The sequence below is a fragment of the Hyla sarda genome, chromosome 5 (genome assembly GCF_029499605.1).
Source record: "Hyla sarda isolate aHylSar1 chromosome 5, aHylSar1.hap1, whole genome shotgun sequence".
Lineage (NCBI taxonomy): Eukaryota > Metazoa > Chordata > Amphibia > Anura > Hylidae > Hyla > Hyla sarda.
This window is the reverse complement of record NC_079193.1, coordinates 345,864,394-345,878,292: the sequence shown is the minus strand read 5'-3', so window position 1 is coordinate 345,878,292 and position 13,899 is coordinate 345,864,394. Positions and strand designations below refer to the sequence as shown.

At 42.2% G+C, this 13,899-nt stretch overlaps 1 protein-coding gene, 1 long non-coding RNA gene and 1 pseudogene across 3 annotated transcripts in view; 1 reads left to right on the top strand and 2 right to left on the bottom strand.

Annotated features, from left to right (window-relative positions):
- The window catches only part of LOC130274357 (fibrocystin-L-like), a 352,807-nt gene that overhangs the window by 66,712 nt on the left and 272,196 nt on the right, over positions 1 to 13,899 (bottom strand). Inside the window, exons 54-60 of the mRNA XM_056522609.1 lie at positions 7,084 to 7,237; positions 5,178 to 5,216; positions 4,280 to 4,368; positions 2,569 to 2,723; positions 2,357 to 2,486; positions 2,147 to 2,265; positions 819 to 948 (exon numbers count right to left, since the gene is read on the bottom strand). Coding sequence (XP_056378584.1) covers positions 819 to 948; positions 2,147 to 2,265; positions 2,357 to 2,486; positions 2,569 to 2,723; positions 4,280 to 4,368; positions 5,178 to 5,216; positions 7,084 to 7,237 — 816 coding nt within the window. The remainder of the gene's footprint in view (positions 1 to 818; positions 949 to 2,146; positions 2,266 to 2,356; positions 2,487 to 2,568; positions 2,724 to 4,279; positions 4,369 to 5,177; positions 5,217 to 7,083; positions 7,238 to 13,899) is intronic.
- The window catches only part of LOC130274358 (uncharacterized), a 195,789-nt gene that overhangs the window by 73,189 nt on the left and 108,701 nt on the right, over positions 1 to 13,899 (top strand). For both annotated transcript variants that reach the window (XR_008844337.1, XR_008844338.1), the window contains exon 2: positions 6,549 to 6,631. This is a non-coding gene — a long non-coding RNA (uncharacterized LOC130274358). The remainder of the gene's footprint in view (positions 1 to 6,548; positions 6,632 to 13,899) is intronic.
- LOC130274719 (U2 spliceosomal RNA) lies at positions 13,641 to 13,842 on the bottom strand (annotated as a pseudogene).

The following is a 13,899-nucleotide window of genomic DNA, read 5'->3' as shown; positions in this document are numbered from 1 at the left end:
AATCTTAATATGTTTTTATCATTTAATGTTTATTTCATGTCATTTTTTTGTATCAATAAAATATATTTCTTGACCCGTTAACGCATTTGTTTCTTTGCTGTTTCTGATAGTTTAGCGTTGGGTCACCTTTGACCTTTGGGGATTTCTTCTGTATATGATGGTTTAATAAATCTGTCAACTTTTTTTCTAGTACATCAACAAGCTCTTTTAATACCTTTTGGTTGAATCCTATGTAGTCAAAATAGTTTGGTGGCACAGTGGATCTACACCTGTTGGTGCCTCACAAAAACTTATTTTAGCTCTACACTGAAGGTTGGTGCCCCTGATCAGGTGCACATAACACAATACTTTGAATGACTGTACTGTGAAAGCTTTAGTCCCCAGTGAGATGCTGACTAAACTGATTGGTAGTTCCGAGCCTACTGGAACTCAGCTGCAAAGCTCGTCCTTAAAGGGGTGTGGCTTAAGGTTTAAATAGTAAGGTCCTTGTTGAGGATGAAGGTCCTTGTTGGGGAGTTAACCACACTTTTTCATCTGCCTACCACTGTCTTATTTCTGATGTCAGTGCCCAGTTACAGTATTATTAATGATTATAAGGAGTGACCCCCGAAGGAAACCATAGAGTGCTGAACATAGGATGATGATCTAGAGATTTATTCTGATTTGGAATAGAGAAGGTAATATCCTCTTAATGTGAAGCAGCTTGCTTTTGCATCATAGGAGATTTACTGTAGGGACCCCCCATTACACTATAAGTGGATGGTCCAACCAGAATACATTTATATAACGTAACAAATACTGTTTATTATGTCACCTACCAGAGTGGTTGAAGCTGAGGGATACATTTAAAGTGAGGGTCATCTGGTCATCAGAAACATTAGTGATTTTCCTGATTTCCGTCTGCCAGGGATTATAACTGGTTGTAGTGATCAAAATTTCTTCTCCCACCTTGTAAAGGAGATTTGGTGACATTAAAACAATAGTTAGCAGTTACTGTCATTTTCCTACATAAGATTCCTCTACAAAGGGGAATCCCATACAAATGTACCGGTGGGACCCCATACTAAGGGTCTAATTGGAAAAGCTGATTAAAACTTATAATATTCAAAATATTGTTTTATAATTCTGTTTCTTATAAGATTGAACAATATAAATCATATCTGACTTGATATACAACCTTTAAAAGGGTACGATGACCATAGCAACCTGTGGTGTCCCAGTGTTGGAGTCCGTCCTGTCAGGTAAACATTGCTTCAGGTGCCTGCAATAGGCCCTACTGCTCTGGTCATGCTGTGATATTCATTGTAATATTTGTTCTGTTAATTTATATTGTGTTGCACTGTACCTTTTAAGGAATGTTCAGGATATCTGTAAGGAGGCATGATGCAGAGTACCCATGTGACCCTAGTTGCCCAATGGGAGGTCCCCCTAGCTAGGCCACATATAGTGTAGGGGGAGGAGCTATTCAGTCTAGTTTTGTGTAGAGTTAGTAGTTGCTGTGTGCAGAGCTCAATGTGAGCTGCAGTGTGGAAAATTGACAATAGGAGTGTGAGGTGGATCTAAGGGAAGCCTAAAACAAATCTTCAAGCAAGCAACCACGCCATTCTGCAAGTGTTCCCCGCCCAGGAGAATTCCAAAATTCCTAATTGCAAGCATAATACCCAGTGAGGCAACGGGCCAAACAGAGATAATTCATACCCTGGCGGTGTAGCATAATTGGACACTATCAGAACCCTAGTCAGCATGGGAGGTATTAAGTCTAAAGTCCCACTCACAATACTACAAGTCACAGAAAGTCTACAGAGCTCCGTAGAGTGTCACTGCATCTCCTCCACTCTAATCTGCGCTTTAAGGATAGTAACATCTACTCCTGCCTCAGTAAAGACAGTTATCTGTAACCTGGTATTGGTGTATTTCTTATCCTGTCCCTAGCCTAGGAGAAGCTGTCCTATCATTGGATTGTATAGGTTAATGCTGCCCTAGCATCATGATCATTCCCATACATCCCGCACACAGTACCCCCAAATTGGGTGCCACAAACCGGTCTAATCCCAACTATTATATTCAGTAGTTGTGTAACATTTTACACTTGCCTTTGTCTCTGCTTTTCTGCTCCCCAGGGTGGACCAATAATGGTTAAACTCACCTTCCAGTCTACTGGCTGTGAGACTGTGATGAACTGTGATCCCGTTAATGCTGTTTTTGCCAGCTTCGTTCTATAAATAGAGCGAGGAAGTCCATGTAGGTCCAGCTGACCAAACACTCCTACACAGAGAAGACAAGGAAATGGATGCTTACATTTATCCTGCATGTGTTGCCTTTAAACATGTAAAATATTATATATACTGGAAAGTACCTAAAACCTTTGAGCCTGGGATTGGTCCATTTGGCAAAACAAACTCTGGGGTTGAATGATTTCCTCTTAGTACAATCTGTAATTCTCCTTGGAATGGGTCCGCCTCTGTTCCTCCTATCAATCTTCCACCCTTTTCATATTAAACAAACAAGTAAAGTAGAAATCAATCTATTTTCAAAAATAAAAATTTGACCAAGTATTGTGATCCTCACCTGGATATAAATGTATATAGCACTTAGTACAGTTGTTTTGAATGTGGGTACAGACCAGGCTGTAGAATTATCTGTAAGATTTCTCATCTCCAAAGTGCCATAAATAGTAAGTTTATTCAGGGATGGGATTTCTACATCAGCTATAACCCGTTTACCTGGAATAAAACGAGGTTTAGTGATAAAAAAAAATTAAATTCAGCATCAATTCCTTACGATTAACCCACTTTGCACCAGATGTCCCCAGATATCTTTCAACAAGAGATTAGTATTATTTTTAGGTTTATGACTAGATATTCTAAGCTACAATCTTCATAAAGCACTAGAATTCAAGTATCTACTGTGTTATTTCTCAACCAGGGTTTCTCAGCACAGTGCTCTCTGCTGACGTTATTATAATAGTAATAATAATAAGTCTTTATTTATTTATTTATTGTTGTCGTTAGTGGGATTTTAACCCAAGGCCCCAGCACTTTGAATTGAACTTTGATTTGAACCCAAGGCCGCAGCAGTGCTAACCACTAAGCCACCATGCTACCCTTCCCATACATCTGCTATGCACGGTTGTTAAAATGGACAGCAGAGAGCACTGTGCTCGTGATGTCATCAGTGTTCAAAAAGAAAGGAATTTCCTCTGTAGCATTCAGCAGCTAATAAGTACTGGAAGGATTAAGATTTTTTTATAGAAGTAATTTACAAATATGTTTAACTTTCTGCCACCAGTTGATTTAAAAGAAAAAAGGTTTTCACCGGAGTACCCCTTTAAACATTGTTTGTACTTTCCATTTATATAAATGTTCTAATTGCATAAACCAGAATTTTAGATAAGCGATTTACAAAAAAAATCCGTAGTGGAGGCAGTAATTTCATTCTGAAAAGCCCACTTCTTACAGCACTCAGCTATCTCAGACTCAAAGATTTTGAATCAAGCAGCAAGCCCACCCAGTGCCCACTCCATTAAAAACTCCTCCTTATTGTGGTCATGCAGTGAGGAGAAAAAGAGGATGTGGGACCAAAATTTTTATTATTGTGGGTTACCAAGTGATGGGACCTCCAGTTAGCACACACATAGGAGGGAATTTATTAGTCTTCTACACCTGTGTTGTGGAATAAAAAAGTTGCAGATTTTTGCGCAAGCCCTATTTTACACAAAAAGTTGCCTCTTTTTTCAACTTTACGCCATGTTTGCCAAGTAGACAAAGCTTAGCAGAAAGTGGGTGGGGCTTTACTGAAAGCTGAAATCTACACCAGCTCTCCTTTAAAGAAATGTCTACAGTGTCAAGCTGGGATAGCACACCAAGGCAAATTTGTTCAAACAAAGGATTCAAGGCACATAGATCCAATCTTAATAAACAGCTAATCACTACTTATTGCTTAATGGCAATCTGTCAGCTATAGGTCATGCACAGAGCTCAAGTGTCAATGTGACTGTGCTGAGCTACAGAATCACAGAATCCCTACCTCCTCGCTCCCCACTCCTCTCTGCCTTGATTGAAGTAGAGGGCTTATCTTCCAGCATTGACTCGTGAACGTCAATCAGTCAAGACAAGGAGGACTGGAGAAGGGAGGAGTTGTGCATCCTGCGGCTCAGAACAGCCCTTTGACACTTGAGGTCTAAGCATGTTGACAGATTCCTTTCATAGATAACATAAGACAAATAAAAAAAAAAAGCAATAAAGTATACAAATAATGTTAAAAAAAGACACATTCTTACCTGCTGGGATCACAACATTGGATCCTTCTTTTGGGACAGCATAATTGTTTTCTGGTGATGATTCCCAGAAGGAACGATCTGACCATAAACTAGAAAAATAAGATGAATAATATAATTAAGTACACAATATTAGTTTGATCATCAAGGTTATGTTTACAAACTACACATCTTACTTTCTTGAAAGTCTTCTAGTTGACCACAAATGAAAATATAGAAAGGAGTAGGTTCAATAACATAGCAAAATGAGGGCATCCTGGAGCTGGTTCATTGATCTTTTTTTTTATTTAAAGAGGGACCGCCATGGGGATAAAATTTACCCTGTATTTTGCAAACCTATACCTAGGGCTTTTTAACCATATTTCAGGAAAAATAGTCTAATCTTCTAAAAAAATATTTAATAAAGTTTAAATATTGGTTTATTTTTTAAGTATTGGGCCTTCTTTTATTTGTTTAGAAAAAGATTTTTATGGTCTACCTAGTCTGCCCTTATTTTTCATTGTTATTTTTTATAATAAGATAGATATATATTTATCCAAGGCAAGTTCACATTCACATACTGAGAATTTACCAACTGCATATGCTAAACGTTTGGTTAAAGCATTTACACAGTTACAAAAATATTTTCTGACATTGCCCTGACTAACCTTAAATTGGGCCCTCTTTTTTTTTTATGTGAAGCTGCTTAATAAATCCGATCATCCCTCTGTCTGCGTCTTACTCTGAATAAATAGGCCTTTGCTCAGCATTAATGGTGTATTAAGGAAATTAATTAATGTGTATAAATTGGAATCTGCATCAAAAATATGTGGGCCAGATTTTTCAGATGACATAAAAACCAGTGTAAACAGTTTTCTTTATTTATCCAGCTGTTTATTTAGGGAGTAGCAAATAAACATACCATATAGTGCAACTAGGTGTTCCTGTTCCTCCGCCGCCACTTATAAAGAAAGAAAATGATAGTTATTAGCTTTCTTATGTCTGAAATTGGTTATCTTTAAATTATTAAAAACATGATAAGATTATTAGAAATAAAAATTCTTCCAGATGTGCAGAAAATATGTTTAAAGTGTACCTGTCAATAACAAAAGCTTTTTATATAATATAGATTATACTATATGTATATTTGTAATACACATTGATTAAAAATTTGGTATAATATTGGTTGATAAAATGCTGTCCCTGCAGCTATTGCATGTGTATCTTAATGAGAAGTCCAAATACAGAAAGTGAGGGTGGACAATCAGGGCTCTGTTCAGGCTTCTGGCCTGTCAATTATTCTGATGTGTGAGCTGGGAACATGTCATAGAGCCTCACTGCACAAAGCCCTGCTTGTCCTCAGTGTACAGAGCCCTGCTTGTCCTCATTGTACAGAACCCTGTTTGTCCTCAGTGTTCAGAGCCCTGCTTGTCCTCAGTGTACAGAGCCCTGCTTCTCCTCAGTGTACAGAGCCCGGCTTGTTCTCACTGTACAGAGCCCTGCTTGTTCTCACTGTACAGAGCCCTGCTTGTTCTCACTGTACAGAGCCCTGCTTTTTCTCACTGTACAGAGCCCTGCTTGTCCTCAGATTACAGAGCCCTGCTTGTCCTCAGTGTACAGATCACTGCTTGTCCTCACTGTACAGAGCCCTGCTTGTCCTCAGTTTACAGAGCACTGCTTGTCCTCAGTGTACAGAGCCCTGCTTGTCCTCAGTGTACAGAGCACTGCTTGTTCTCAGTGTACAGAACTCCGCTTGCTCTCAGTGTACAGAATCCCACTTGTCCGCAGTGTACATAGCCCTGCTTTTCCTTAGTGTACAGAGCCCTGCTTGTCCTCAGTGTACAGAGCCCTGCTTGTCCTCAGTGTACAGAGCCCTGCTATGTCCTCAGTGTACAGAGCCCTGCTTGTCCTCAGTGTACAGAGCCCTGCTTGTCCTCACTGTACAGAGCCCTGATTGTCCTGTCCGCACTTCCTGTATTTGGTCTCCTCACAGAGACACACAGACAATAGCTGTAGGGACAAAAATATAAAAAAAAATTAACCATATTAAAAATATTTGAAATATACATATAATGATATTATCTTCATGAAATAAAAAGTTTAAACGCTGTCCAGACATTCTGTAAGAATCAATTACAACAAAAAAAGTGCATAATGGTGGGTAGTGAATGTCCACTCCTTATAATTTACCTACGGAGGACATACACAATGACCTTACATAAGAGAAATAATAAACATTGCTCTAGAAGAGTGGCTGGTTACTCTAAACATTTTGTTTAATGACACTTTGCAGGAGCCCATCTCAGAAGCCCATAGTGTTATCAGTAACCCAGGAGAACAAATCAGGATGAAGAAGGGGACGAGATGTTATTTCTGGTAAAGTCTCAAATCTTGACCAACTTTGTTTGCTACTTCCCTCTAATTAAACATAGAAATAATAGAAATATGGAATGACTGCTCCCCCCTACGTTGTTTTTTTTGTATTCTTTTCTATGGTGCTTGTTTATGTCACCATACTAGCAAAAGAAATGTCTGGAGCTTCCTGAACAAAGCTGACTTGTGGACTTCGTTCCTAAACTGCTTCCTTTTTCCCATTTTTACTAATGTGGAAGTCCCATTGATGCCCCAGTCTTGTTTATAATACACACAAATAAGGAGGATGAGGGTCATAATCTCTATAGCAGTCACCTATCTATGAGGTATGTACATCATTGCTCAATCATGTTACTAAATAACTTAATTTTAAAGACTCCCTCAGGATTTGTAAAGCACAACCTCCAGATATTTTCTGACAAATAGAGAATTACAAATGGTGATCTACAAGTTACCTTAGAGTATTGGTGACTGGAGCTTGAGTTACAGGAGGTGCAATACAGCTCTTAAAATAGCATTGGTAGACCTTAAAGTTTACATTGGTGTTTGACATAGCTGTGTCCAGCATCCCAGCCACAGAACGCCTCAGAACTCTGTGTTTTCCAGAGACTAGGAGCAAAAAAATAATGTGAATAAGAATTCTATAAATACATCAATGTTCAATGCTTATAACAACTATTTTTACCAGGACTTGACGTCTTTTTTTTTTTTTTTTAAAGAAACATTCAAGAATTTTTTCTATGCTTATATAGCACAGCATAGGGTAGCATTAGAGAATAATGTAACATTTCTGGTGTATCCCTTTATTGCTCCATCTTGATTTACAAAACCGCAATGTAATGCAGCCTACATCTCCCATGAATCCTCTGGTTTTGGGTGGGAAGTTTCATCTTCTCTCCTGGTCATCTCATTAGGCTGCTAGTGCTGAAGATCACCCAGGTCAACTCATTAGACATAAGTGGATTGGGGACAGTTCACACTATGTGGTTCTTATGCATTTTTTTTTATTACTTAAAGTGAATTTTAGAGAAGCGTTAATTTTATGTAAATTTATTTTATGTAAATTTGTCCTAACAGCAGCACAAGTAGGGTGTTTCTGTCCCTGTGAAGCTGGCAGGATGGTGGAATTTTTAATTCCGCCCAAGTAATTAAAGTTAATTACTCCCCCTATATAAGAACTCCTCCCAAAGGCCATGTTGCTTAAAGGGGTACTCCGCTGCCCTGCTTCTGAAGCTCCGCTCCCCAGCATCCGGAAGTTTGTTGTTCCGAACACTGCGTGTGGGCTTCTGCCCCTCATGACATCACCCCCGCCCCCTCAATGAAAGTTTAGGGGTGGCAGGCGTGACGTCACGAGGGGCGGCCTTGAACACAGAAGCCTGCACGCAGCATTCAGAACAATAAACTTCTGGACACTGGGTAGCGGAGCTTTCGAAGCAGGGCAGCGGAGTACCCCTTTAAATAACAAGAGAAAATTCATAAATAAGGGCAGGATATTTGTGTACTGCTGTTAGGACTAAGGGAAAACAGATTTACATAAAAATGTACGCTTCCCTGTCGTCCTAACCAGCAGCACAAGACTTAGCAGGTAACAAACACAAATAGGGAGGGACTAAGGAAAAGTGGCACTTAGGATGGATTGCCCAAAGGGCAACTCTATCGAACGTTTGGCATTAAGCCTGTAATGATAAATAAATGTATTATGCATGCTTCAGGAGGCAGCAGCGCAGATTTGTTTCAAAGGAACAGCTTTTCTCTCAGCAAAAGAGGTAGCTACTGCCCGGGTAGAATGAGCAGTGACAAAAGAAGGAAGAGTTAACTTCTGGGCTACAAAAGTCTCCCAGATTGCCTCTTTGACCAATCTGCTCAGAGAGGGTTTTGAGGCTTTAAGACCTTTGTTCTTCCCTCAAAAACATACTAGAAAGTTCTCGGAACTTCTGAGTTCTCCAGTTTGTGAGATGTAAATTCTGAGGACTCTTGAAAGGCATGATTTGCGACTTCCTCGGTAAAGGATGGATTAGGACACAAAACTTATAGAGAAATGGCCTGATTGGCCTTGGGAACAAAGGTAGGTAAAAGAGTGTATAAGGCTCAAAAGCCAAAAGAGCCTGAAGCTCGCCAATCCTTTTGGCTGAGGTTATGACCAATAAAAAGATGACTTTAAGGGATAAATACCTAAAGTCGACTTCTTCCAAAGGTTCAAAGGGTAATATATAAACGAGAAAAAACAACAGGAGGTGCGCCCCTAGTGAGGACCGTTTGAAAATGATAAAGGGTTAACGTAAAGATGGGTTCTTACCCATGGGTGTTGCGCTCAGAGCACAACACCTACAGTAGCGTCTATGTGTAGAAAATCAAGGGAAACCGCTGCCACGAGGAACAACCCGGTGTGACGTCCATCAGTCCGATAAGTAGCAATGGAGATAAATACGTGGATAAGTTCCTCTCAAGAAGGCGCTGGTACCCGGGGATGGAGATAAACTTCTTTATTGGCAACGCGTTTCGATCCCGAACCGGGATGTTTGCCTGACGAAGATCCCGGTTCGGGATCGAAACGCGTTGCCAATAAAGAAGTTTATCTCCATCCCCGGGTACCAGCGCCTTCTTGAGAGGAACTTATCCACATATTTATCTCCAAAGGTTCAAAGGGGGGAGAGCACAACCCCTTAAGAACAGTAGATAAGTCCCATTGAGGAATAGGTTTGAGAACAGTAGGCTTAAGTCTTTCAGCTCCTTTCAGGAACCTTCTGATTAGGGGTTCTTGAAACAAAGATCTGCCTAAAGAGGCAGAAAGTGCTGAAACTTGCACTTTTAAAGTGGATGGCCTAAGACCGTTGTCAAGGCCATCCTGAAGGAATTGAAGTAATGCAGAAAGAGGAGGATCTGAGGCTACTACCTCTTTCTTAGCACACCATTGAAGGAAAATTTGATTTATCCTGGAATAAGCTTTGTTGGTTGACTCTGCTCTAGAGTGTGCAATAGTTCTCAAGACATCCGAAGAAAGGCCACTACCTAGTAGGGTCCAGTCAATCTCCAGGCTGTCAGATTGAGATTCCTCAGATCTAGGCAGGAGCCTGTGCTTGGTATCATGGAAAGTGGAGGGAATACGCAGGAAACTGCATAAGGGTTTCCTCTTACCATTCTCTCAGCCCTCTGGCAGTGAGCACATGGTAGGTTTCATACTGGTGTGGTTCTCTGTGGCGGCCGTTGTTTCTGTGATGCTTTGTCTGTTGGGTGGAGTGGCCCAGAGCCAGGTGCTTTGTCGGGCAGTAGTGGGGCTGCCTGGCCACTGAGTTGCTCCCCCCGTGTGGCATGGGGTCTTGGAGGCAGTGGTCACCGCTGGGGGCTACGCCAGTGTTAGGTTAGGGACCCACTCTAACGAGGTGGCCTTGACGTGGCGAGTGGGCTTGTACTTTTTGATCAAACAAAGTTTTTGAAATTATGCTGAGAAGCAAATAGATCAAATTATAAATGGTGGATGTGCGGCTGTCTTTCTATTTTTGTGTTGCACAATACGTAGGCCAGCCTGAACCTCCATGGAATGGACAGAGTGTCTATTGCCACAGGATTGTCCTCTTTGTAAAGAGAGCAAAACCTGCTCACCTTGGTGCTCTAACGAGTTGCCATGAGATCTATCTCTGGCACACCCCACCATAGAGTTATCTTCCTGAAGATGTCTTTATTCAGGGACCATTCTCCTTGGACTGGAAGGCTGCAACTTAGACGGTCTGCAACTATGTTGAGATCTCCCTTGATATGGACTGCTGAAAGGTGGGTTGGTTGGTCTCTGTCCAAGAGAGAATTAATCCACTGTCGTGTTGTCTGACCGAACTCTTATCACTTTCCCTAGAATAAGGGGCACAAAGTGGTAGAGAGCTAGACAAACTGCTCTCAGCTCTTTCAAGTTGGAAGAGAGAAGTCTCTCCTGAGCAGGAGAGTACCCTGAACAGGATTCTCATCTAGATGGGCTCCCCAGCCTAGAAGGGATGTGTCCGTGGTCAAAGTGATCCAACGAGGTTGAATCAAGGACTTCCCATCTGCCAGATTCGACCACCATCTGAGAGATGCACGGACTTCGGCAGACAGAGTGCACTTTTTCTCCAACCCTCTAGGGTTGCGATTCCAGACAGCCAAGACTTGATCTTGAAGCGGTCAGAGATGCCAAAGGGCCCAAGGAACTGCCTCTGCAGATGCTGACATATGACCCAACATCTTCATCAGGGTTCAGATGAATATCCTCCAAGTAACCATCAAAAACTCGGTGGCTCTTATGACCCGATCTCTTCTCTCTGGAGTCAGAGACAAAGTCATCTGAGAGGAGTTGACTACAAAGCCCAGGAACTTCCTGGAGGGGGAAGGGATGATTTCAGACTTGTCCCAATTTATAATCCAGCCCAGATGCTGGAGAAAATCTAGAGCCAGATGAAGATGAGTCTGTAGAACATCTAGAGTAGTGGATTCTAAAAAACTGTTGTCTAGATAAGGAATGATCTCTAGACCTTTTAGTCTGAGAGCAGCAACCACCGGAGCCACAAACTTTGTAAAGGTGTGGGGAGCGGAAGTGATGCCGAAGGGCAAAACAGCAAACTTAAGAGGCTCTAACATACCTTTTATGGTGACAGCAACCCTTAAGAATTTCCTGTGAGCAGGATGAATAGACACATGAAGGTAAGCATCCTTCAAGTCGATGGTGACCATTAGATCTTGAGGGTTCAGGATGATGATAACTGAACGAATGGTTTACATTCTGAACAGTTTTTTCTTTATAAAACGGTTTAAGAAACGGGCGTTAGTGATCATGCGCCAATCTCCTGATGGTTTAGGTACTAGGAAAATTAGGGAGTAAACTCCTGACCCCCTCTGAAGGAGGGGAACCACTTCTAGCGCATGTTTTTCTAAATATTGGAGAACAGAGTTCTCCAGAATGGACTGGTTTGGCTGAGGTAGTAACTTGGTCAAAACAAACTTCCTTGGAGGAGGGGAAATAAAATCTATTTTGTACCCTAACTTGACTACATCTAGAACCCAAGGATCCTGGATTTCTTGCATCCAGGTATTTAGAAATAAACTTAAACGACCTCCTACTGGAGAGGAAGGTAGTGGACAGACTTTCCACCTGAGAACGTAGAAGGGAAGGGGGAGGGAAAACATAGGTGGGAATTAGAGGAGAGTCATAGGTCAGATTTGCGGTCTTTATCGCGACCGCGTCCACCACCATGCTTTCGATTAGATTGGCGCTTCTGAGACCTATAATGGCCTTGGTATCTACCTCCCTTTCCTCTACTTCTTCCGTGAAAAGTCTGCACAGGCAAGCACTTGCCTTTTTTGTCAGCAAAACATTTCATAATGCTGTCTAACTCAGAACCGAAGAGCCGACCAGGCTCAAAAGGAAGCCCGCAAAAGTTGAACTTAGAAGAGCTATCCGCCATCCAGGGACATAACCATAATGGACATCTACTTGCAGAAGCAAGGCCCATACATTTTGCAGCTAGTTTGAGATGCTGTTGGGACGCCTCATAGAGGAAGTCCAAACTAAGAAGAAAAGTCTTGAAGGAGTCCAGAATCTCTTCTCTGGGGACATTCCCTTCAATGTCCAACTGTATGCGGATAACCCGATCCTTTGCAAACTCAGTGACTTCAGAGGATGCTACAGCAACATTAGCAGAGGCAGAAGCTGCCAAATAATTGTGTCTCAGCAAGGAGTCCATCTTCCTTTCCAGGGGATCCTGAAGATTACTGCTGTCATCAGCAGGAACCAAAACCCTCTTTGATAATTTAGTGACCACCATATCGACCTTAGGAGGTGAGAGCCAGGACTCCAATTCATTCTCAGGAAGTGTATACATTAGTTTAAATCTTCTGGTAAAAACAGGAGGTTTATCAGGGTGTTTCCATTCAGAAACCATCAATTTTTTAACAGAGTCATCCACTTTGAAATTCCAGGGCCCTCTAGAAGTGGATGTTGAGGCTTCCCCCTGGTCAACATGCTGATCGCGTGATCGGATGGAACAAAGCAATTGTTGTGTTTTGTCTACATGAAAAAGAGATGGAAGAACTACATCTTCAACGGACTGCTCAGACCGAACATTCACTGACATGACAGAATCCTCGGGCATGGAGGCAGGACTAGAAGAAATTCTAGGTCTTTTAACGGAAAGAGCGCTCTGGACATTAGGTTCAGCCGGATTAGGAGGTGGCCGGCACCCAGGACACCTATTAAATTCATAGGAATCTGGAAGGGGGTGTTCTACACAACAAATAAGTAAGTGTAAAACACAGAAAAACACAATGCGGTCAGAACGCATGCTGAGCTGCACCAGTGTCTACCTAAAGAGAGACTAAATTATTTCTAAGAGTCGGGGAATGTGCTCTCGAATCACTCATAGTGCAAGAAAAAGTGCAAACGTGTTACACTAAAAAAAGTGCACAAAGGATGCGGTCTATTGCAAGTCCTTCTCCGACAGGAGAGAGGCAACCGAACAAACCTTACCCTTTGCTTCTGGACCAAAAGGTACCTGGGAGGTTCCAGGTTCAATGTCTATTTTCGCCCAAGCTACTAAGGGACCACAAATGCTCACAGCATCCCCCTTGGCATTAGCCAAGGTATCTGCCCACAGAGCCAATAGCGGTCGGTATCGTGCCCATGCAGGAGTACCCAGGGTTTTTGCAGGGGGGTGCGGAACCTAATAGCCACACAAACCTCCCCTAGACCGCTAGGAGGGACACCCAGAAGGGCTACCACATCCTAACAATCCTGTGGACACACAACTCTCAAAAAGTGACACAGTGACAGAAAATAAATAAGTGAATGTGTGCAGATATACTCCACCGACATCCGGCCGGAACTATAAAAATTTCTCTGATCCTAGCAAGAAGGCCTGGAGAATCAAAAGGTGAGTGTCCCAAGGTGAAGAGTTCATGGTGCCAGTGCTTCCACTCAGTGAGCCAATACTCCCAGGGAGTACTCCCCGAGGCACTAACGTACCTAGGCTCTAGACCCTCTCAGCCTCATGGCGAGACCAGGAGGGAAACTGGTCACATTGGGGCAACCGTCAAGCTGATTCCTCAGAACCAGCCCCGAAACGTCCTGGTACACCTGTCCCCTCCATGCAGCACCCATCCCTACCTGCTCCACATCGGTGTTGACCGGACAACCGGCATGAAACTGATAAGAACAGACACTATACTTGATCTTAGCCAAAAGGCCAAGAGAGACTAAATGCACCAGCAGCAGGAAAAATACAGAATCTCTATACTCTAGCACCCCAGGCAGC